The sequence below is a fragment of the Mobula birostris genome, chromosome 9 (genome assembly GCF_030028105.1).
Source record: "Mobula birostris isolate sMobBir1 chromosome 9, sMobBir1.hap1, whole genome shotgun sequence".
In the NCBI taxonomy this organism is placed as follows: Eukaryota; Metazoa; Chordata; class Chondrichthyes; order Myliobatiformes; family Myliobatidae; genus Mobula; species Mobula birostris.
Window position 1 is genome coordinate 66632561 of NC_092378.1, and position 23770 is coordinate 66656330.

General features: G+C 44.5%; 1 protein-coding gene across 1 annotated transcript in view; it reads left to right on the forward strand.

The window, feature by feature from the left end:
* scyl2 (SCY1 like pseudokinase 2) overlaps positions 1-20670 on the forward strand; it is a 91720-nt gene extending 71050 nt beyond the window's left edge. The window contains exons 15-18 of the mRNA XM_072268201.1: positions 1006-1069; positions 10354-10452; positions 17437-17556; positions 19188-20670. Of these exons, the coding sequence (XP_072124302.1) occupies positions 1006-1069; positions 10354-10452; positions 17437-17556; positions 19188-19904 (1000 nt within the window). The 3' untranslated portion in view covers positions 19905-20670. The remainder of the gene's footprint in view (positions 1-1005; positions 1070-10353; positions 10453-17436; positions 17557-19187) is intronic.
* Positions 20671-23770: the final 3100 nt, after the last annotated feature.

A 23770-nucleotide genomic window follows, 5' to 3' on the forward strand; every position in this document is an offset into this window, starting at 1 on the left:
AGTAATATTTGAGTAATGTTGTTTAAGCATTTTTTGTTGGTTACAGAATTTATTATGGGTTATATGTAAAAGTAGGTGAATGGCACACGTCACTGCACCACCACATCTTATTGGTGTACTTCATTGAAGTAAAAACTAAACGTACACAAGTTATTCCCAGCTCTGTGCTTTTCTTTCAATTAGTTTTACATTTTGGAGTTACAAAACATAACAAAGAGCCTTTCCGCTTCCCTTTGGAAAGCCATATGTGACTATCCTCCTGCTGCCTTCCTGGGCAGTAAGCTCCAGATGAAGTGGAAATGCTGTGAAGGCCACAAGGGAACGGTGGGATCTTGGGAAGAAGTAGCCTCAATGAGAACACTTTCACAGAGACAGCGTGGACGGGTGTTGAATAGTTTCCATTCATGCTGAATAATTCTAAGTTTATCAAACTGCCTTTTGTTTTCAGCTAATTGTATTTTTTAAAACAAGAATAAGAACATTCAAGATTGTTTATTTTTCATTACACAGTATAAAGGAGATCACTTGTGTACTGAAGAATGACAGTGAACAATCTTGAATCGTGAAGTCTAGGATTCTGACTCGGTCTCTGGGGTGCAAATCCTGTTAATTATTGAAGTTAGACTTTGCCGTCCTATGAACAAAAACTAGCAGGAGAAGGGCAATTGATGTCTTAAACCTTCTCCACCCTTCAGTAAGATTATGACTGATCAAAATGTAACCTGCCATTCCCCCTTGGGTAACTTGTTTGTCAAAGAGCTACCCAATTTTGTCATTGAACTGACAATGCAGGCTGATTTTCTATCATTATCAGTCTGTGAGCAGAAAATTCCTACAGATAAAGAAACCCGAGTGCCTGCCAGGTTTCGTACATTATCGATGTGACAACATCCACGCCGTTGGTGGTCGCGTAGCACACTGGAATGTCTTCAGTTTGCTACTATAATACATTACATTTCCCCTTTGTCAAAACAGTAATGAAATTGTTCCTTTTTTTCCTTTCAGAAGTTTGGATCTACCTGGCCAGTTATCCAAAGCTGCTGAGTCGAAGGAAAGTCAGGACAATCAGGTAAAACTGCAGTAAATAGAAGGGAAATATGCAACCAGTTACACAACTGTCTTTATCTAACAGGCTCTTTCCAATTACAGTTAAAATCAGTTCTTCCCTGTGCTGATGGTATTGTTGACGGAGTTGCCCTCTTGTGGTTTATCAGATTTTAATGTCCTATTTGTTAGAAGCTTTGGCCCTCTGAGCCCCCTTCCTGAATCTCCCCCTTTAAAATGCTTCTAGTTGCTCCTGCTCATCATAAAAACAAGACTTTGCAGATGTTGGAAATCCACAGCAACATACGCAATGCTGGAAGAACCAAGGAGAGGAATAAACAGTTGATGTTTCAGGCCAAAACCCTTCATCTGGACTGGAAAGGAAGGGCTTTATTCCTTCTACTTTTACTGTCTATTCCTCTTCATAGATGCTGCCTGACCTGCTGAGTTCCTCCAGTATTTTGTGTGTGTTACTGCTCCTGCTTTTAGTTTTAATATGTGTCAGTTTTTGATTGTTAACTCTCCTCGGAAGCACATTGAATCATTTTGCTACATGAAGGATGCTCAGTGTGGTGGATTAGCTCACGTTCAGTCCTGACCCACAGTGGATATTTTTCTCATGACGCTGAGGTTATGAGCAATGTCACCACACTGGAAATTGGAATGGAAATCTGAAGTGACATCTCCATTACATTGCATCTGTTTCCTCCTTTGTAATAGAGGTTGTAGGGGAAAGGAGATGTGTCCATTTAATCTTGGGTCAAGTGCATTATGGATTGGGACAGAGTTTCAGAGCGGCACGGTAGTGTAGTGATTAGTGTAATTCTTTATAGTACCAGCAATTGGGGTTTAATTCCCACAGCTGTAAAGAGTTGGTACATTTTCCCCGTGACCGTGTGCTTTCTTCCAGGTTCTCCAGTTTCTTGCCACATTCCAAAAATGTCCTGCACGCATTAGGATTTGCAAGCTGTGGGCATGCTGTGTCGGTGCCAGAAGTATGCTGCCCCCAGCACATTTCCAACTGTGTTGGTCATTGCCACAAACAACACATTTCACTGTATGTTTCAATGTACATGTGACAAATTAGTCTAATTTTTCCAGCATCTGCTAAATCTCTTGTCTCTGGTCTGAGGCCTCCATCGGTCAGAGTTGACCATGGATATTGCATCCTAGCTGTCTGGTTACGCAAGCTTGGGCAGTACGATATGGAGAGCAAGTTGTAGCCCGTGTAGCAAGTTCCCTCTCTCCACACAGCTGGTGAACCCAAGGAATGCAGAATCTCTTGTATTTATAAAAAGCAGGGGAATCTATTACAGCTGCAGTGTCACCATCTTTTGAACTTGGAACAGGGTTGAAGTTTGAATGGAAATTTGAGATGACATCTCCCCCATAATATTGTAGCTGCTTGCAGTGGCGGTTGTAGAGAAGGAAGATATGCCCAGCCTCTGTTTGAGCAACAGCATTTTAACGTTCTTTGTAGGAGGCTGTAAAGAGACTCCTGTGTTATTTATTTATTTATTTGTCTATTTATTTAGAGATACAGCACTGAATAAGCCCTTCTGCCCACAAACCCCCAATTGATTCCTAGCCTAATCATGGGACAACTTACAATTTACAGTCCACTGGCCTATACATGCTTTGGACCATGGGACCCAAAGAAAACCCATGGGTTCCACGGGCAAGATGTACAAATTCCTCGCAGAGGACAAGAGGATTAAATTCTGACGCTCTGAGCTGTAATAGTGTAGTGCAAACTGCTACCCTACCATGGCGCCCAATTACATTGTGGAGGGAGTTGAATATGTGAGGCAGTGCCAGCTGAGTGTAGCAGCAGGTTCCATCCAAGACAGCTAAGTCAAGGTAGATCTGGTAGAGGGATAGGAAATGAGTCATGGGATGTGACCCTGCCTCACTGTTTCAGCAGATCACAAGGACTAAGATGATCTTTTCCTGCTGATTTTCTGGGATGTTGTGCAGAAACCAGGTGACCAGCCCACATATTGTGTTTGAATCAATATCATGAATCCTAGCAAACTTAAGCCTCACCTCAAAATCGAAGAAAAAATGTACATACAGTATGGCTACTTATATTCAGGTTATCTTATTGCATTATACACTAGGCTGCAATGAAATTCCTTGCTCTCGTGTACCAATAAACATGGTGATACTAAAGTCGGTTCCTTAAGATTGTTATAGATGAGTGAGGTAGTGGGGACAAGCTCCCACTACCTATTAAATGCTCCCAATGGTGTGCATCTTAAGTAGTCTCTGACAACCAAGTCCAGCTCCTGACCTTCATGTGTGGTTTAGTTACGAAGCCTGGCAAAATCATTTCTACTGATAGGAGAAGGGCAAAGACAGGGTACTGATGCCTTGAAACCAGTTGCTTCAGGCAAATGGGCCTTGTCAACCATGGTTGGTAGCTCATTTAGGAGAAGGAAAACTGATCTCAAACCTCCTCTGCCTTGCAGCTATACCCACTCATTGGGAAGGCTGTGGGAGTAAACCTCAAGGAAAAATCCAAAGCTGGAGACCCTAAGGCAATCCTGCATTGAGTTCAATGCTGACTGGCGACTCTTGCGATGCTGCTGGTGCCAAGCTGTATGAGTCTCTGCAGTTCTGTTGGATTCATCGGTTGTGTGGAGAGGGGAGCCTGATACATGGGTAACAGTTTGCTCTCCGCATTGTACTGCCCTGGCTTGTGTATTACATAGACAGCTAGGACGCAGCGTCCATGGTCAACACCGACGAACAGAGGACCTCAGTACTATAGTAACAATAGGTGAATAACTGAGAGAAGTTGAGTTAAGAGTCAAGGACATGCAGCATCACCAGGAAGAGGTTGTGAAAGAGGTGATGGGATTACTAATTTGTTCTTAACTTGTTACACAATACCAGTTCTGGTTTGCCTTAGAATATGGCCTTATAGCAAGTTATCCAGAAAAGCATAGTATAGGATGGTTAAGAAGGCCTGTGTTATTTTGTCCTTCATTAGTTGGAGGATTGAGTTCGAGTTGTGAGTAATGTTGCAGCTTTATGAAACTCTGGCTCGCTCACACTTGGAGTATTGTGTTTAGTTCTGGTTGCCTTATTATGGGAAGGATATGGAAGCTTCAGAGAGGGTTAAGGGGAGATTTACCAGGATATTGTCCAGATTAGAAAGCGTGTCTTATTAGGAAAGGTTGAGCAAGCTAGCACTTTTCCTTTTGTAGAGTAAGAGGATGAGATGTAGAAGATGTGAATTGATTATGGGGAGCAAGGACATGGCAGACCAATTGAATAATTACTTTGGTTCTGTCTTCACTAAGGAGGACATAAATAATCTTCCAGAAATAGTAGGGGACAGAGGGTGCAGTGAGATGGAGGAACTGAGCGAAATACATGTTAGTAGGGAGGTGGTGTTAGGTAAATTGAAGGGATTGAAGGCAGATAAATCCCCAGGGCCAGATGGTCTGCATCCCAGGGTGCTTAAGGAAGTAGCCCAAGAAATAGTGGATGCATTAGTGATAATTTTTCAAAACTCGTTAGATTCTGGACTAGTTCCTGAGGATTGGAGGGTGGCTAATGTAACTCCACTTTTTAAAAAAGGAGGGAGAGAGAAACCGGGGAATTATAGACCGGTTAGCCTAACGTCGGTGGTGGGGAAACTGCTGGAGTCAGTTATCAAGGATGTGATAACAGCACATTTGGAAAGCGGTGAAATGATCGGACAAAGTCAGCATGGATTTGTGAAAGGAAAATCATGTCTGACGAATCTCATAGAATTTTTTGAGGATGTAACTAGTAGAGTGGATAGGGGAGAACCAGTGGATGTGGTATATTTGGATTTTCAGAAGGCTTTTGACAAGGTCCCACACAGGAGATTAGTGTGCAAACTTAAAGCACACGGTATTGGGGGTAAGGTATTGGTGTGGGTGGAGAGTTGGTTAGCAGACAGGAAGCAAAGAGTGGGAATAAACGGGACCTTTTCAGAATGGCAGGCGGTGACTAGTGGGGTACCGCAAGGCTCAGTGCTGGGACCCCAGTTGTTTACAATATATATTAATGACTTGGATGAGGGAATTAAATGCAGCATCTCCAAGTTTGCAGATGACACGAAGCTGGGTGGCCCTGTTAGCTGTGAGGAGGATGCTAAGAGGATGCAGGGTGACTTGGATAGGTTAGGTGAGTGGGCAAATTCATAGCAGATGCAATTTAATGTGGATAAATGTGAAGTTATCCACTTTGGTGGCAAAAACAGGAAAGCGGATTATTATCTGAATGGTGGCTGATTAGGAAAAGGGGAGGTGCAACGAGACCTGGGTGTCATTATACACCAGTCATTGAAAGTGGGCATGCAGGTACAGCAGGCGGTGAAAAAGGCGAATGGTATGCTGGCATTTATAGCGAGAGGATTCGAGTACAGGAGCAGGGAGGTACTACTGCAGTTGTACAAGGCCTTGGTGACACCACACCTGGAGTATTGTGTGCAGTCTTGGTCCCCTAATCTGAGGAAAGACATCCTTGCTATAGAGAGAGTACAAAGAAGGTTCACCAGATTGATTCCTGGGATGGCAGGACTTTCATATGAAGAAAGACTGGATGAACTGGGCTTGTACTCGTTGGAATTTAGAAGATTGAGGGGGGATCTGATTGAAACGTATAAGATCCTAAAGGGATTGGACAGGCTAGATGCAGGAAGATTGTTCCCGATGTTGGGGAAGTCCAGAATGAGGGGCCACAGTTTGAGGATAGAGGGGAAGCCTTTTAGGACCGAGATTAGGAAAAACTTCTTCACACAGAGAGTGGTGAATCTGTGGAATTCTCTGCCACAGGAAACAGTTGAGGCCAGTTCATTGGCTATATTTAAGAGGGAGTTAGATATGACCCCTGTGGCTACGGGGGTCAGGGGGTATGGAGGGAAGGCTGGGGCGGGGTTCTGAGTTGGATGATCAGCCATGATCATAATAAATGGCGGTGCAGGCTCGAAGGACCGAATGGCCTACTCCTGCACCTATTTTCTATGTTTCTATGTTTCTAAGATGATAAGAGACCTACAGTAGACAGCCAGGGACTTTTCCCAAACCGTAAATGCTAATAATAGGGGACATGTTTGATGGTAAGTATAGAGGGGATATCGGACGTGGAACGTGCTGACATTGGTGGTGGTGATAAAGGCAGATACATTCAGAACACTTGAGAAGTTCCTTGGCACATGGAGAAGCAAAATGGAAGGTGATGTAGGAAGGAAGGGTGAGATAGATCTTATATTGGTTCAAAGGGTTGGCACAACATTGTGGGCTGTTTTATGCTCTAGTTCTGAAACAACCTATAAGCTCTTCACCTGTATGAGATTATCACCTGGGCTACCTTTGCTCCTCTTATTTTTCTTGCAGGTGTATCAATTAGAATCTTGTAAGATTATTAATGTATCTTTTTGATAGCCTCCTATTAGCTGTGGTGTAGTACTCTCTGCCCAGTGATGTGATGAACGTTTCCTGTACGTCACTCTCAAAAGTGACTTCTCCGTTGTTGTTTCCCCCCACTGATGCAAACTCTGATTTATTACAAAGTGAGGTGAGCTGTATTGACTGTCCAGTGGGGAGTAACAGCACCAATAAGTGTTGTAAGACATGAAAAGCGGGAATGGTATATAGACGTTCCTTTAACTCTTGGCACCATAATCAGTAGTGATTGTCAGATGACAAGTGCTGGAAGGAAGTAGGTGCACTTAAAATATTAAAGAACGACCGGTATTTATTTACTTGTAAAAAAAATTTTACGTGGTGTTAAATGAGAAATTTAAGTATTTTGAATATTTTCAAAGTTAAAAGTAAATTTATAATCAAAGTACATATATATGTCACCCTGAGATTCATTTTCTTGCACTTACAGTAAATTCAAAGAAGCAACAAAAAATCCAAGCGAAATAATAATTATTAATACATAAATAAGCAATAAATATTGAGAACATGGTGCTTGAAAGTGAGTCTGTAGATTGTGGGAAGTTATCCCCTCTGGTTCAAGAGCCTGATGTTTGAGGGGTCATAACTATTCCTGAATCTGGTGTTGTGTGTCCTGAGGCTCCTGTACCTTCTTCCTGATGGCAGCCGTGAGAAAAGAGCATGGCCTGGATGGTGGGGGTGTCTGATGATGGATGTTGCCTCCCTGTGGCACCGCTCCACGTAGTGGTGAGGAGGGCTTTCCCCGACGGGCAGGATGGATTTGATAGATTAGTTAGGAAAAAGCTGTTGAACATAGAACATAGAATAGTACAGCACAGTACAGGCCTTTCGGCCCACAATGTGCTGACCCTCAAACCCTGCCTCCCATATAAGTCCCCACCTTAAATTCCTCCATATACCTGTCTAGTAGTCTCTTAAACTTCACTAGTGTATCTGCCTCCACCACTGACTCAGGCAGTGCATTCCACACACCAACCACTCTCTGAGTAAAAAACCTTCCTCTAATATCCCCCTTGAACTTCCCACCCCTTACCTTAAAGCCATGTCCTCTTGTATTGGGCAGTGGTGCCCTGGGGAAGAGGTGCTGGCTATCCACTCTATCTATTCCTCTTGAGGACTATTGGATCCTGGTATTTTTTTTTTGTGTGATCCAGAGATTCAGAAGTCAATAATAAGGCATAAAGCATGTTGTTTCCAGCTGTGGTACATGAACAGAGAACAAACAAACAAGAAGGGCTGATTGAAAAAGTCATAGACATCCACAAAGAACTAGCTGCAACTAAAAAGATAATATTCCAGTGATAACAATTAGCCTCTGCAATAGCTAGATTCAAGTATTTTAGTGTAGTCCTTAAATGTTGTTTGGTGGAAAAGGCGGTCTTGATTATGCAGTTGAGAAAATTATTATCTTGCATAGACAACTGATGAAAGAATACATTGGTTATACAAGTTTTTGGTGAGGCTGCACTGTATATAGTTTTGGCCACCCTGTAGGAGGAAAGATGTTATTAAACTAGAAAGTGTGCTGAAAGGATTTACCAGGATATTTCCTACACTTGCAAGATTGAGTTACAAGGAGAGGCTGCAAAGACAAGAACTTTATTCTCTGGAACATAGGAAATTGAGGGGTACTCTGATAGAGGTATATCATGAGGTTCATAGACCGGGTGAAAGAATGTAGTCTTGTCCTAGGGATGGGTAAAAACAAGAAGACATAGGTTTAAGATCTGAGACGAGCAGTTTAAAAAGGACATCGGGGCAGCTTCTTCACACAAAAGGTGATACGTATTTGGAATGAGCTGCCAAAAATAGTGGCTGAGGTGGGCACAGTAGCAACATTTAAAAGCCGTTTAGATAAGTATGTGGATAAGAGAGGCTCGGGGCTATTGGCCAGACGTGAGCAGACGAGTCTAACTCAGTGGGCCGCACAGTCAGTGTGGATAAGTTAGGCCAAGGGACCTGTATCCATGCTGTGTAGCCCTTAACCATTAAGGTTGTCAAAGTTTTGGGTATCTTGTACAGCTAAAGTCCTGGAAAGAGTGACATTAACAGACATTTCTTCAGGGATGGAGTTTTGTTGGGGACTGCAGATTTCTTTTCCTGAAGGTCATTGGACCAGAAAGATTTAAAGTAATTTTTGACATCAGCTTCCTAATTCTGGATTATTTCGTGAGTTAGTGTCCCTTGATCATTAATGCAGTGTTCTAAGGTTCTGAGCCATTAACTGCTTTTCCCTGTGTCGCTACTGCCTGACCTGCCAAGTGCTTTACATATTTCTCCCAGTTTTCCAGCATCTTCATTATTTTGCATCTATCAGCATGCCCACCAAGCAGCTTGTCAGCCCCTTTAGAGGTAACAAGGTCATCAACATAACCTCATCAACTTAAGAGCAACACACACAAGATGCTGGAGGAGCTCAGCAGGTCAAGCACTACCTAAGAAAAGGAATAAAAAGTCGACATTCTGGGTTGAGACCCTTCAATAATCCTGATGAAGAGTTTTGGCTCGAAACAGCGACTGTTCATTTCTTTCCATAGATGCTGCCTGACCTGCTGAACTCCAACAGCATTTTGTGCATGTTGCTCTGAATTTCCAGCATCTGCAGAATCTCTTGTGCTTCTCATCAGCTGACCCTTGTTGCAGTTATTTTTCAGAATGTTGAGAAGGCCAGCATTTATTGGCCCTCCTTGCATGTCATTGGGAAGGTTTTAACCACAGCTGTCTTTCTGCTGAAGGCACTGTGTAGAGTAGTTTGCTGGGTTTAAGCAGTAGCAGTGAAATAGCAGCAGTATGTTTCCAAGAATGATTTAAGAATGCCCAAAAGGCAAATGCTTGAATTTCAGGAGACATTGAGGCAGAGATTATTATGTTATGCCATGTAAAGAACGTTTTCAAGAAATCAAAAAGGGATTTGGAAAAGAGGATATGCCACAGGAGTGTAGCTGTTACAGCTTGGGGCGTTCCACAGTTTGGAGTTCAATTCCAGTGCCGTTCTGTAAGATGTCTGTGTAAGTCCTCCCCATGGAATGTTTGGGACTTCCCCGGGTGCACCGGTTTCCTCCCAAAGTCCAACCAGTATCGGGTAGGTTAATTGGTCATTGTAAATTGTCCCGTGATGAGGTTAGAGTTAATCGGGTTTGTCTGGGGCTGCTGGGACAATGTGGCTTATAGGGCCAGAAGGCCTACTCTGTGCAGTATCACTGAATAAGATGATAAGATCAAATAAATGGCAGACACAGTTAGAGAGCAAGTGTGAAAAGAAGTCTTCTCTCCTTTAATTGGTAAGTTTTTGAAATTGGAAGTGTCAGGAAAGCTGTTGGAGCAATGTACAAAGTGCTGGAGGAACTCTTCAGATTCCGGCATCTGCATTCTTCTGAGTGTCTGGGCTCAGTTGCAGGATTTTTTATGTCTGGATCAATGCTATCAGTGGAATGTGTGGTGACATTTGTGGGTTGCCCTCAACACATCCTTGTGTGTGTTGGTTGTTAATGCAAATGACACATTTTGCTGTATGTTTCAATGTACATGTGATCAATAAATCTGAATCTGCCGCATTTCTCCTGCCCTTTGCCTTTTCTACGTATTATCTCCCAGTTTCTTACTTCATTCCCCCTTCCTCACCCACCTGGCTTCACCTTCACTTTCTAGCTTGTCTTCCTTCCTCTTCTCCCGTCTTTTTATTCTGGCACCTTCCCGCTTCCTTTCCAGTCCCAATGAAGGGTCTCAGCCCAAAATGTCTACTGTTTATTCTTTTCCATAGATGCTGCCTGATCTGCTGAGCTCCCCCAGCATTTTGTCTGTGTTGCGACCGCAGTGTTTAGTTTCTGTGCTTATCATTAACTTTCCCCGTTACTTTGTCAAACAGATTGACAAGATCTTCTCCGGTTTTGGTGTGGACCAAACACACACCAAAGCTAACAAAAAGGAAAATGGCTTGACCTCCAACCCACAGAAGCAAGTCAAGGTGAGAGCTTTATACCAGACGTTAGGCCTATTCCTATTCTTCACTGTGGTCCTGACTGGCATCCACAGTAACTAACTCAGTAGCTTCTAATCATTAGGTTGTGAATTGAAAATCTACTCCAGAGATTTGAGTCACTAATCCAGGGTGAGTGTAGTCCTGACGTTGGATGTGCTACCTTTTGGATATGTAAAGGGATTTCGACTTTTATGTTACTGCGGAGGCTAATTAAAATGGCGTCTTCGTTATGTTAATCTGGGGAATGCGGCTTTGTTGTGTTAAACGCTGAGAAAGTTTGCGCTAGCAGCTTGTTTTTGCTTTAGAGTGTGATAACATGGTGCTATTAACCAATTGGGATAGTCGTTATGGTTTTGGTATATTTGAAGATACTGTATGCGCGGGGTTTTGGGGCAGAAGGCGGGAGAGCGAGACAGAGGATGGACCAGGTGCTGTGAGTCCACTAACGGGGTCGGATCCCGAGCGGGACGTTGGGCGAGGAGACGGAGACGGACTCGTGTGGAGCGTCTGGTTGACCACCGTTGTCGGTCCCAGGCGGCCAGTCGAGGTGGTCTGAGGGGGTCACAGGGTGCAGGAGAAGGTCCTTGAGCTCCAATGGTTTTTGTGCACGAAGAGATTGAACTTTGATAAGTGTGGCGCCTTTTATTTTCCTTTTATATTTTATTCTCTCTTAATTATATAGTTCCAGTAATATCTATAAACTGTAAATCATTTAATTGTATCTGGTGTATTGTCTGTTATTTGGGCGGGGTGGGGTACCTCACACAGCATCCACACAAACTAATTACCCAGTTTGGCAGGGCCGAGGCTGTTTCCCTAGACGACAGCGAGCCGAGCGACCCAGAGGGTGGCCGGGGGTGGGGGGGGGGGAGCTACATTGTGGGGGCTTTGTCTGAGATTGAGTCTGTTGGTATGCTGTGTGGGTGCCCTGATTAAATCTGTAATGTGTGTCTCTGTAGGTTATTTGCTGGTGATTGCTGTATGCGTTGTGGGTGCGGTCTTTGTTCGAGTTCGGGCTGGCATTGACGAGTTGGAGGTGGCACTCGACGCTGTCCATGCGGTTGGGAGAGAGAGGAAAGAGTGGTCTGATTTGGACGTAGGGTCTGCGAATAAATGTTCTAGCTCTGGCAGGCTCCGCCTGGCACTTGGGATAGTGTCCACCCCAGGAGGGGCGGAGGCGTGCGAGACGTGGGCGGAGCGGATCTCGCAGTTGTTAGATGAGTGGCAGGCTCGGTTGAGGGAGAGCGACAGGGATTGGTGGAAAGTTTGAGTAGGCGGGCTGGTGACGGTGTTAGAGCTGTCAGATTCACTTACACCGTAGTGACAGCTGTCAGTTATTTGAAAGAGGGGGGCAAGTTTTCAGTGTGTCTTCTCTGGCTAGGAGGGCGGTTAAATTGCTTGCAGTGCCAGGGGGATCATTTCAGGGGATCAGTTGTTCAGCTGAACAGAGAGGTGTCGGGAAACTTAGTGGAGGCCCAGTGGGGGAACGGCTTGGGGTCTCCGGGGAAGCACGTTCCCAGCAATGTACCGATGAGCTTCCGAAAGGAAAAGACCCTCTTCCTGAAGGCTTAGAGGGGCCACGCCCCAGGGTGTCGTTATGGATAGAGGGAAGCGATGCTAAAGCTATCCTCGACCCCGGGGCACAGGTCAAGTTGTTGTACAGTTCGTTTTACAACCGGTGTCTGAAGCATTTATCCTTGACAACCGCAAGGGCACCGGAGACTTTGGGTACTAGTGGCAGTAGTTATCCAGAAGACGATGATTGGTTATTGACCCTGGAGGTCATGGAGGCATTTTCTGGGCACCCAGCGTGTCGAGTTGCTTCTGAGGACGTGTGTAGCAGCCTTGAGCCAGTACCGAATTTAAACGAGACCCAGCGGTGGTACGGCTTGGGGAAAGTAGCTGAGGGTGAGACCCTCTTAGTAGATGCTCCGAACCACCACGAGGGAGGGGAGTTGACCGCTGAAGACACCTCAGTGAGAGAGAGGTCGCGTCAAATGTACCCTAGCGGCGTGGAAGGTGAAGGTAGCGTGTGTGTGGATGATGCGATGTGGTTTAATGTGCTGCATCTGAGGGGTGGATGTTGCCAGATCCCGAGGAGTGCGGCTGTTGAGTCGAAGACGGCCGTTACTAGTTCTCTAGGATTCTTCCAATCCGAAAAGATGCCCAAGGGCATATCCGGAGCCCCTGCATCCTTCCTGCGGGACGTGAGGAAGACCATGGGGGAAGGGAAGGTGTGTGGAGTTTTGACGTATGTGGATGACCGCCTAGAGCTTGGATTCGCCTGGGGGGACTATGAAGCGAGGCGAGTGGCTGAGCCCGGGCGACCGAAGCGAAGTGTCAAATGTGGAGGAGTTTTTGGCCGGAGGAGTTTGGTGCAATGTGAGGAAAATGACCCGACGTACCAGTTGAACTTCCTGGTGTTGGGACAGATGGTGGTGGATCGGGGGGTGGAAACCCAGGTCATCAATCTGAATGAGACGCAGGGAAGAGAGGGGATTTGCACCGCACTGCGGTCATGTACTGATGAATTAATCCAGCGAGAAGAAACAATGACCCACCTTCGAAGGGATCAGCAGAAACTCAAGACGTCGATTCAGAACAGATTGGAAGACTTGCAAGTTGGGAAAGATCAAGGAAGTGTTCTGACTAAGATCAACAGAAAACCGAGAGCCCAGGGAGGGGAGTTTGACTACATTCCCGAAGAGGTGAAGAAATGGAGGACAGATCTCGGAAAAGGGAGGTGGACGCTTGAAAGGAACCTGAAGATGACTATCGCGAGTTTAAATGAAGTGGAAAAACTGAAAGTTGACCTGGAAGACGTCCTCAGGAAGAAACAACCGGAGGCTGAACATCCTTTAACTGTTGCTTTTCAGGTCAGGGAGGAAGAAGCTGGTGGGGTAACTGCATCCCAGATTGAGATGGCCAGGAACCCTGAGTCAGAACTGCTGAGGCTGTGGCGAGAGTTGAAGGAGTCCCCGAAGAAGCTGACATCTCGACTGCAGGAGGCTGAAGGGGTAGCCCCGGCTAAATGTTTCAGTTTGGAGAAACTTAAACAGCAGCTACCGATCGAAGGAATGAGGAAGGATACGGATTTGAAGGATGATGTGCTGCACATGTGGTACATGCTGCCTTTCGCTAACTTCCCCGTGATTGAGGAAGAGACCTTTGGTCCTTCTCCCACTGAGTCAGGTGTAGTAGGGAGGGCTAGCTGTGGGCAGTCTGAGTTGCGGCAGGATTGGGAAGGAGGAGAGGCGGGGCCCCGGACATGGGACAGGGGGCTCCGAGCTGTAGTGGTGGCCTGAGTGAGAGAGGAGTTGGCGAGCAGGCCCGAGGTATCCCTAGTAGTGTCTGAGCCTTTTGGGTTTAGGTGAGGGGGTGTGGAGGTCTCGGAGGGTTAAGAAGCTCTCAGGTTGGCCTATGTAGCGCCCGTGGGATGGGAGTAAGGTCCACTGTTTGGGGAGCACTGTCACTGTGTGTATCTGTGTATGTGTGTGTGTGGTGTGTCTGCAGGACTGGTTGGCGAGTTATTTAGAAGTCATGAGGACATGACTTTATTTGGTGGGGGGAGAGTGTAAAGGGGTTTCGACTTTTATGTTACTGCGGAGGCTAATTAAAATGGCGTCTTTGTTATGTTAATCTGGGGAATGCGGCTTTGTTGTGTTAAACGCTGAGAAAGTTTGCGCTAACAGCTTGTTTTTGCTTTTGAGTGTGATAACATGGTGCTATTAACCAATTGGGATAGTTGTTACGGTTTTGGTGTATTTGAAGATACTGTATGCACGGGGTTTTGGGGCAGAAGGCGGGAGAGTGAGACAGAGGATGGACCAGGTGCTGTGAGTCCGCTAACGGGGTCGGACCCCGAGCGGGGCATTGGATGAGGAGGGGAGACGGAGACGGACTCGTGTGGAGCGTCTGGTCGACCACCGTTGTTGGTCCCAGGCTGCCGGTCGAGGTGGTCTGAGGGGGTCGCAGGGTGAAGAAGAAGGTCTTTGAGCTCCAACGGTTTTTGTGCACGAAGAGATTGAACTTTGATAAGTGTGGCGCCTTTTATTTTCCTTTTATATTTTATTCTCTTTTAATTATATAGTTCCAGTAATATCTATAAACTGTATATCATTTAATTGCATCTGGTGTATTGTCTGTTATTTGGGCGGGGTGGGGTACCTCACACAGCATCCACACAAACGAATTACCCAGTTTGGTGGGGCCGAGGCTGTTTCCCTAGACGACAGCGAGCCGAGCGACCCTGAGGGTGGCCGGGGGGGCGACAGATAAATTCCCCCTCTCGTAGACAAGGAAACTCTCATACTGTTTTAAGAGCGGGAATATTCTTCCTGCTGACTGAGCCTGTTTCATTCCTTTAGCAGCTCCATTAGAATGAATGACCACTTTTGTGTCAAAGAGATGTTGTTATATAGTGCTTGGATAATCTATTTCAGAAATGTTGATGAGTAGATGTTGGACAGAATGTCATGGACAGCTACTCTCTATTAAGTCAGATTGAAGGGGTCGGTGCCCTCTCAGAGGAAGAGCTTCAATTTGGGACCTTGAGCTCACAATCTACCTTGTAATGATCTTACATCTTATTGTTTATTTGTACTGCACTTTCTCTGCAGGATTTATACTTTATTGTGCTACCTCAGTACACTATGTAATGATTTGATCTGTATGCCTTGGTACATGTGACAATGATAAACCAATTCCGATACTACAACAGTCTGTTTAAGGAATGGTTGAAACAAACTTACAGCAGCTTCTCCCAATAAAAGCAGGATAATTTCTGAACCACAATGCAGTGAATGATAAAGAAAGAAGAAAGCCCTTAACTCCGAGTGGAGTCACCGGGACGCCGCCATGACGGCGTTTTTTTAAGCAGGCTTTCTTATTTTTACGAGGCCGAGTTGCTAGCTTGACACTCAACCCAGCATGGATGGAAAGCGTGCAAGGGAGCCAGCTGGATTTGAATTCGGGATCCTTCACTCCGAAGTCTCGTGCTGATTATGGTCTGGGTGGGCACGGGAGTACATTCAGCCAGAGACTCATTCCTCCAAGATGCAGCACAGAGCGTCATAGGAAGTCATTCCTGCCTGTGGCCATCAAACTTTACAACTCCTCCCTTGGAGGGTCAGACACCCTGTGCCGATAGGCTGGTCCTGGACTTATTTCATAATTTACTGGCATAATTTACATATTACTATTTAACTATTTATGGTTCTATTACTATTTATTATTTATGGTGCAACTGTAACGAAAACCAATTTCCCCCTGGGATCAATAAAGTATGACTATGATGCCACTACGCCACCAGCCAGCTGGCAGTGAATGATAAATGGGTTTATTATTGTCATGAGTCCTGAGGTACAGTGAAAAATTTTTCTTGCATACAGATCAATTTATTACACAGTGCATTGAGCTAGGACAAGGTAAAGCAATAACAATGCAGAATAAAGTGTAACAACTACAGAGGAAGTGCAGGTAAACAATAGGCTGCAAGATCATAATGAGGTAGATTGTGGTCAAGAGACCATCTCTTTTCTCAATGGGCCAGAAGCTGTCCTTGAGCCTGGTGGTACGCACCAGGCTTTTATATCTTCTGCCTGGTGTGAGGGGAAGAGGGAAAAGAGAATATCTGGAGTGAGTGTGGTCTTTGATTATGTTTTTTGGAGGGAGTGGAGGTTCTGTGCAAATTTGATCTCAGTAAAAGTAATAATGTTATCAATTTAAATTGGCCAGAGCCAGTGCAGGTGTGATCATCTGTACTATGGACTCCTGTCATGTAAAATTGTGATTCTTTGGTCTAGACAATAGAACAATACAGCATAGCATGGGCTTTTCAGCCCACTATATTCTGCTGACCTTTTAACCTACTTCACCATCAATTCAACTCTTCCCTCCCACACATCCCTGTGCCTACCTAAGAGCCTCTACAATGTCTCTAATGCATCTGCCTCTACCACCACCCCCAGCACTGTGTCCCAGGCACTATCTGTGTGAAAAACTTCGCTCGGACATACACCCTAAACAGATGCCCTCTGATAGAGATTAAAAGATGAGATTAGCTTTATTTGTTACATGTATATCGAAACATGCAGTAAATGACCAGCACAGTCAAAGGATTATATTGGGGGCAGCCTGCAAATGTCGCCATGCTTCCCGTGCCAACTTAGCATGTCTACAGTTTACTGAACTTAACCTGTACGTCTTTCAAATGTGGGAGAGCACCCAGAGGAAACCCATCCGGTCAGGGGGAAAACATACAAATTCCTTACAGTCAGTGATGGAAATTGAACTCAAATCGCAATCACTGGCGTCAGGATAACTGCTAATCCACTGTACCACTGCTCTTCTTCCCCTGCTCCCCCCCCCCGCCCCATTTCTGCCCCAGGAAAAATTCAGTTCTGTTCAAGTTTAATTGTCATTCAACCATACATGAGTACAGAGTTACTCCAGGGCCAAAGTGCAAAATACAATACCAATAATCACACACAGCACAAAGTGCACACAGCACACACTATATAGTGAGCACCTATGGTATCACAGCCACACAATAAAAGAGTTCAGACTCAAGCCATCAATCTACAGTCAACCACAATAGAATTTGTCTTCTACCAAGTGAACATGTAGGGGGCAGGCAGCAATTCTGGCCTGGACACCACTCCACTCTGCCCCCAGTGGAGTGTACCAACTCCGTCGACTCTCTCCTGGCAGCTGTAAACAGGTAACACTGCGTCTTGAGGCTTAGTCCTTGCATATACAAGATAAACACATATAGAATATCGGTAAAATACAACCACCAATATTTACAGTCCACACCCTCAGTCCATTGAATGCCCAGAATTCTGCAGTCGACAACAATAGGTGCTAGCTGTCCACTTTTTAAGCCTCTTGTAATCTTGCACACCTCTATCATATTGCCTGTCATCCTTCGCTCCATATAGTAATCATCTACTCTTTTTCTATGACTAGGCCTCTCTGACGTTGGAGGAAAAGCAGCGTCTGGCTAAGGAGCAGGAACAGGCTCAGAAGCTTCGCAACCAGCAGCCGCTTGCCCCAACAGCTGTCAAGGTTTCTGCTCCCAGCTCACAGGTACATCTTTGCAGACTGTTGGAACTCCAAGGAGTCACTAGGAGCTGCTGTAGATTCATTGGTCCAGTGGTTTTGGCAGCGGAGACCAAACCTATGATTGTAGCATTATTCGCCCTGATTTTTATTTGCCTCTTTTGTTTTGCTTTACTCTGACAGCACAAGTTACCACTCTCGGTGCACTGCATAAACCTGAGCAGTGTAAGCATCGTAAATGTCATTTAGTCACAGGAGAAAAAAGATTTCAGGCCTATTGTCACTTCGCAGATAGAATGTAAAACTGCTGGGAGTAATTCAAGTTAACTTGAAGAATGGGGTTGAAAGGGATAATAAATCAGCTGAATGTCATGGCAGAGTAGACATGATGGGCTGAATGGCCTAATTTTGTTCCTGAGTCTTATGGTCTTAATGGCATGGAGAGATGGAAGGGAAATGTGTGTAAGGAATATGTGGAATTAATAAGAAGTGGGGAAAAATTTGTGTTCCATGAACAATTATAATTATTGACCAACAGAGATCATTAGGAGCTTTTGGGAACAGACCTGTGAAATTTTTGTTTGGATATGTACAGTACCTGGGTAACGGCCACAAGAGGTGATTTACTTGAATAACAGTGATGGGAGACTTCAGTTATGACGATAAAGCTGAAGGAAATGCTTTTCTTCAGGGATTGAAGAAGATTTAAGGTGACGTTTAGTAAATGTTGGTAACTTGGTTTCTTATTGACTGTTGTACTGAGCTGCAGTAAAAAAAATGTTTTGCATGCTATCTATACAGATAATTTCATCACATCAGTACATTGAGGTAGCACAAGGGAAAGCACTGACAGAGCACAGAATAAAGTGTTACAATTACAGAAAAAGTGCAATGCAGGCAGGCAGTAAGGTGAAAAGTCATAATAAGGTAGGTTGTCAGGTCAAGATCTTAATCTCATGCAATCTTAACAAACAATAGTCTCATAACTGTGGGGCAGAAGCTGCCTTTAAGGCTGGTATTGTGTGTTTTCAGCCGTGTTTTCATTTTCTTGCATGCATTTACAAGAAAATAAAGAAATACAACAAAAATTATGAAAAACTATACATAAACAGACTGGCAAACAAGCAATGTGCAAAAGAAGACAAATCACAGTTGCAGAGTCCTTGAAAGTGAGTCCATAGATTGTGGAATCAGTTCAGTGTTGAGGGAGTGAAGTTATTCATGCTGGTTCGGGAGTTTAGAGCATAATGGTTGTGAGATAATAGCTGTTCCTGTCCCTGGTGGTGTGGCACCTAAGACCCCTGTACCTCCTTCACAATGGTAGTAGCAAGAAGAGAGCATGGTCCAGATGCTGAGGGTCCTTGCTGATGGTTGCTGCTTTCTTGGGGCAGTGCTCCTTGTAGAGGTTCTCAATGGAAGGAAGGACTTTTCCCAGATGCCCTAATTGGTATCACCAGTATTTGGGAAGAGCTGAGGAAGGTGGGTTGCAGCATCATAGGCACAGGACATAAGATAAGCATTCTCAAGAAAAACTAATTTAACACACATTGTACACAATTTGTACAAGTAAGAACATACAACTGTAATGCTGTTTTGAAGTGATTTCTGATGATGACCACTTAAAATTAGAACTTCTCTTTTCCATTTTCTGTTCACAGACGAAAGACCTGACAAGCAGCTTGTTGGAAAACATGACGTCCATGAACTCGTTCTCCATCAACTCATCCAGGCCAAGCTCTGCGCAGACTGCTTCTTCAAGCGGCTTTTCCGCTACCGGCCCAGCAAATAACACCATGGGGTTCACCAGACCCAGCACCAGCCTCAACGCCTTAGGGGGCACAAGCAACGGGGGAGTCTTCAGTTCCACCTCACCTTTCCAGTCCTCTTTCGCCATGGGGATGGGCAGCAAAGGGCAGAATATCTACGCCAGCCAAGGAAGCTCCAGCATGAGCTGGATGCCCGTGTCGTCATCTGCCAGCCTCCCAGCTTTTTCCGGCATGGGTTCTCTCAGCCAACCCTTACGCGCTTCAGTGCCGCAGCCCAACAAAGCCATGGACATGTCTGCCCTAGACAACCTGCTGGGCCCTCAGAAGAGCAAAGTCAGCATGAACCAGATGGCCCAGGTACCACAGATCCATCCAGCACCTCAAAACCAGTGGCTGAGCCAGTTTGTTCCTGCCCAGGGCTCTCCGGCTGCCAACAGCCCAATGGGAGGGCCACATCCAAGGGCCATGGGGCAGCCGGCGTTCCCTGTGACCCCTCTACCGGCCAACCCATTCATGTCGCCCCAGAACTTCGCCCAGGCTGGCTTGCCCACGAACTCCACGGCGTCCAGCACGTCAGCCAATAACGACTTGAAGGACTTGTTCGGCTAGTAATTTCCCACCTTTACTGCAAACACTTTACTTCACCCATCCCCTCACCCCACCCCCCCAGACAGAGACCAATTAAATATGTTTCAGTTCCATTTGGGTACTTTATGCTTTTATACAGAAGTTGTTCCATTTACTTTGCTGCTGTGAAACCCACATGGCCTTACGCAATAAAAACCACAAACTGCTTCGAAAACGTATCCCATGTGTCATAGGTTGTCCTTTAGCTGGGTGTTGCAGTGAGGAGGTTGTCCGCCTTCGAAATTCCATCCGGTGAGATGCTGCCTATCTGGGAGCAGTTTTGGAGCCTTACTTAATGTACAATGATATTAAGCAATGTAATTTATTCCATGTCTTGTCTCACAGTTTCTGTTCAAATGGCAGTAATAGTAATCTTGCCACCTTGGCTTCTGATCAGCGAATCTACATTGCCTGGAGGACAGAGTCAGGTAATTTACAGTAGCCACCTGATCTCTCCATCTCCTTCTCATCGGGCAAGAAGTAAACATGAGCAACTACAAAGACCTTTTTAAAATTCGCAGGAATATCTCTGATCAGCCAAGCCACGGTTCAGACCCAATGTGAATACTCTTGACACTAGCATTATGGCCTTTATGGATACTGAATTCCAAAGTTATCAAACAAAGAAACATTCCTTTTTTTTAGTTCTAAGATACTTGAGTGTCTTCTTGAAATTGTCTTCAGGTCATTTTTAGGTATTCTGTTTGATTGTGATGGTTTGCTGATGATAAAATATATTGTGTGCATATTTTGACTAAGTCTTTGTGATGAATTCTGCGAAAGTTTAAAATATACTTTGCCCTAGCATGGTGTTATTGTAAATCAGTTTTGCTGAATGCTGAATTAATTTAAAAAGACAGGAAATATTCTTCTACGCCATTTCAGATTATATGTATAGTGTTCAGCAACTTTAAGTCACTTTATACTGTAACAAGAGAGGCTGGTATAGTTTTGGAAGTTAGAAAGTGAAAATACCAGATTAATTTAAAGGAGGAAAAAAAGACAACTTAAGATGTTTTAACATTAAAGTGAAGGAAAGCCAGCCAGCATGATGTGTGTGTGTGCAGATTTCTCGTGGGTGGGAGGGGAATGCAGAGTAAGACTGAGATTGCAGCATCCTCGCCATTAATGCTGGTGGGTGTGGGGGAAGAGGTTTCTTACTGGGCAAACTGGAAATGTGACTGTTGCATGCAGACATACTATTGTCTAGAGAAAACATTCGCAGGAACACTGGCAGTCAACATACTTTAAAATCCATCCATGGCCAGTCAGATGTTGATCTTGTGTAGATTGTGAATTTAAATTGGCTTATTATTGTCACATGTACTGAGATAGTGAAAAGCCTGCTTTGCTTCCTCTGGTGCATGCCATCCATACAGATCATTTCATCACACTACTGTGTTGAGGTTGTATGAAGGAAAATAATAACAATGCAGAATAAAGTGTTACAGCGAAAATGCAGTGCAGGGAGACAGTAAGGTGCCAGGCCGTAATGAGGTAGGTTGTGAGTTCTAGTTCAAGTTTATTACCATTCAACCATACAGATGTATACAGCCAAGCAAAGCAATGTTCCTCTGGACCAAGGTACACAACATAGTATATATAACACACACACACACACACACACTAATATTACCATAAATAAGTGATATGGGAGATCAAAAGGATCAATAAGTGGTTTTCTGAGTGAAACATTAAACTGAAATCCCACTTCAAAGTGCGAGGGATCATATGGCACCATTCTGGAGAGGAGCAGACCTCTTCCATCCACTGTCAGTTTAGACCTCTGAATGCTCCATGGATGCAACTAACTCACTAATCCTCTGTTACATTTATTTATTTATTGTAACTTATAATAGTTTTCTTATGCCTTGTACTGTCCTGCTGCCACAAAACAACAAATTCATTACAAATATCAGTGATAATAAACCTGATTCTGATTGGTTATTATCAAAATACCTTTCCCGAATGAGCATGGAACACAACAGCACAGTAGAACCTCTATTGCCTAAGATGTTATGCCAACCCTTTAACCTACTCCAAGATCAAATAGCGTTCACAGTTTCATTGCCCATTCAGAATCTGATGGGTGGTGGGGGGGGGGGAGGGAAGGGAAGATGCTGTTTCTGAAACTTTGAGCGTGTATCTTCAGGCTCCCTTACCACCACCTTAATGGTAGCAATGAGGAGCAGGCACATCCTGGATGATGGGAATCCTTAATGATGAATGCCACCTTTTTGAGACATGGCCTTTTGAACACGTCCTGGATGCTGGGGAGCCTAATTCCCATGATGGAGCTGGCAGAGTTTACAACTTCCTGCAGCTTTTTCTGATCCTGTGCAGTGGCCCCATGATGAAGCAACCAGTTAGAATGTTCTCCACAGTACACCTATAGAAATTTGCAAGTGGCTTTGGTAATATACCAAAGTATTCACACCCCCACCTCATGTTTTATTGGTTTACAACATTGAATCACAGTGGATTTAGTTTGGCTTTTTTGACACCGACCAACTGAAAAAGACTCTTTTGTGTCAAAGTGAAAACAAATTTTCTACAAAGTGATCTAAATTAGTTACAAATATAAAGCACAAAATAATTGATTGCATAAGTATTCACCCCCTTCAAGTCAGTATTTAGTAGAAGTGCCTTTGGCAGCAGTTACAACCTTGAGTCTGCAGATAAGTCTCTATCAGCTTTGCACATTGCAATTTCTCCCCATTCTTCTTTACAAGACTGCTCAAGCTCTGTCAGATTGCATGGGGTTCGTGAGTGAACAGCCCTTTTCAAGTCCAGCCACAAATTCTAAATTGGATTGAGGTCTGGAATCCGACTTGGCCACTCCAGGACATTAATTTTGTTGTTTTTAAGCCATTCCTGTGTAGCTTTGACTTTATACTTCTTCTGGGGTGATTGTCTTGTTGGAAAACAAATCTTCTCCCAAGTGGCAGTTCTCAAGCAGACTGCATCAGGTTTTGCTCCAGGATTTCCCTGTATTTTGCTGCGTTCATTTTACCCTCTACCTTCACCAGCTTTCCAGACCTGCTGCAGTGAAGCATCCCCACAGTATGATGCAGCTGCCACATTGCTTCACAGTAGGGATAGTGTGTTTTTGATTATGTTTGGCGTTTAGTCTGAAGGTCAAAAAGCTCAGTTTTAGTTTCATCAGACCATAGAGCCTTCTTCCAGCTGACTTCAGAGTCTCTCACATGCCTTCTGTTAAACTCTGGGCAAGAGTTCATGTGTTTTTTTTTCAACAGTGGCTTTCTCTTTGCCATTCTCCCACAAAGCTGCGACTGGTGAAGCACCCGGGCAACAGTTGTATGTGTAGACTCTCCCATCTCCGCCACTAAAGCTTGTAACTCCTCCAGAGTTGTCATAGGTCTCTTGGTGGCCTCCCTCACTGGTCCCCTTCTTGCACGGTCACTCAGTTTTTGAGGATGACCTGCTCTAGGCAGATTTACAGCTGTGCCATATTCTTTCCATTTCTTGGAGATTGTCTTAACTGTACTCCAAGGAATATTCAGTGACTGGGAAATTTTCTTCCATCCATCTCCTGACTTTTAATAACCTTTTTGCGAAGTTGCTTGGAGTGTTCTTTTGTCTCTATGGTGTAGTTTTTGCCAGGATACTGACTCACCAGCAGTTGGACCTTCCAGAAACAGGTGTGTTTTTACTACGGTCAATTGAAACACCTTGCACACGGTGATCTCCATTTAACTAATTATGTGACTTCTAAAACCAGTTGGCTGTACCAGCGATGATTTGGTGTGTCATATTAAAGGGGGTGAATAATTATATTTGTAATTAACTTAGATCACTTTGTAGAGATTAGTTTTCACTTTGACACG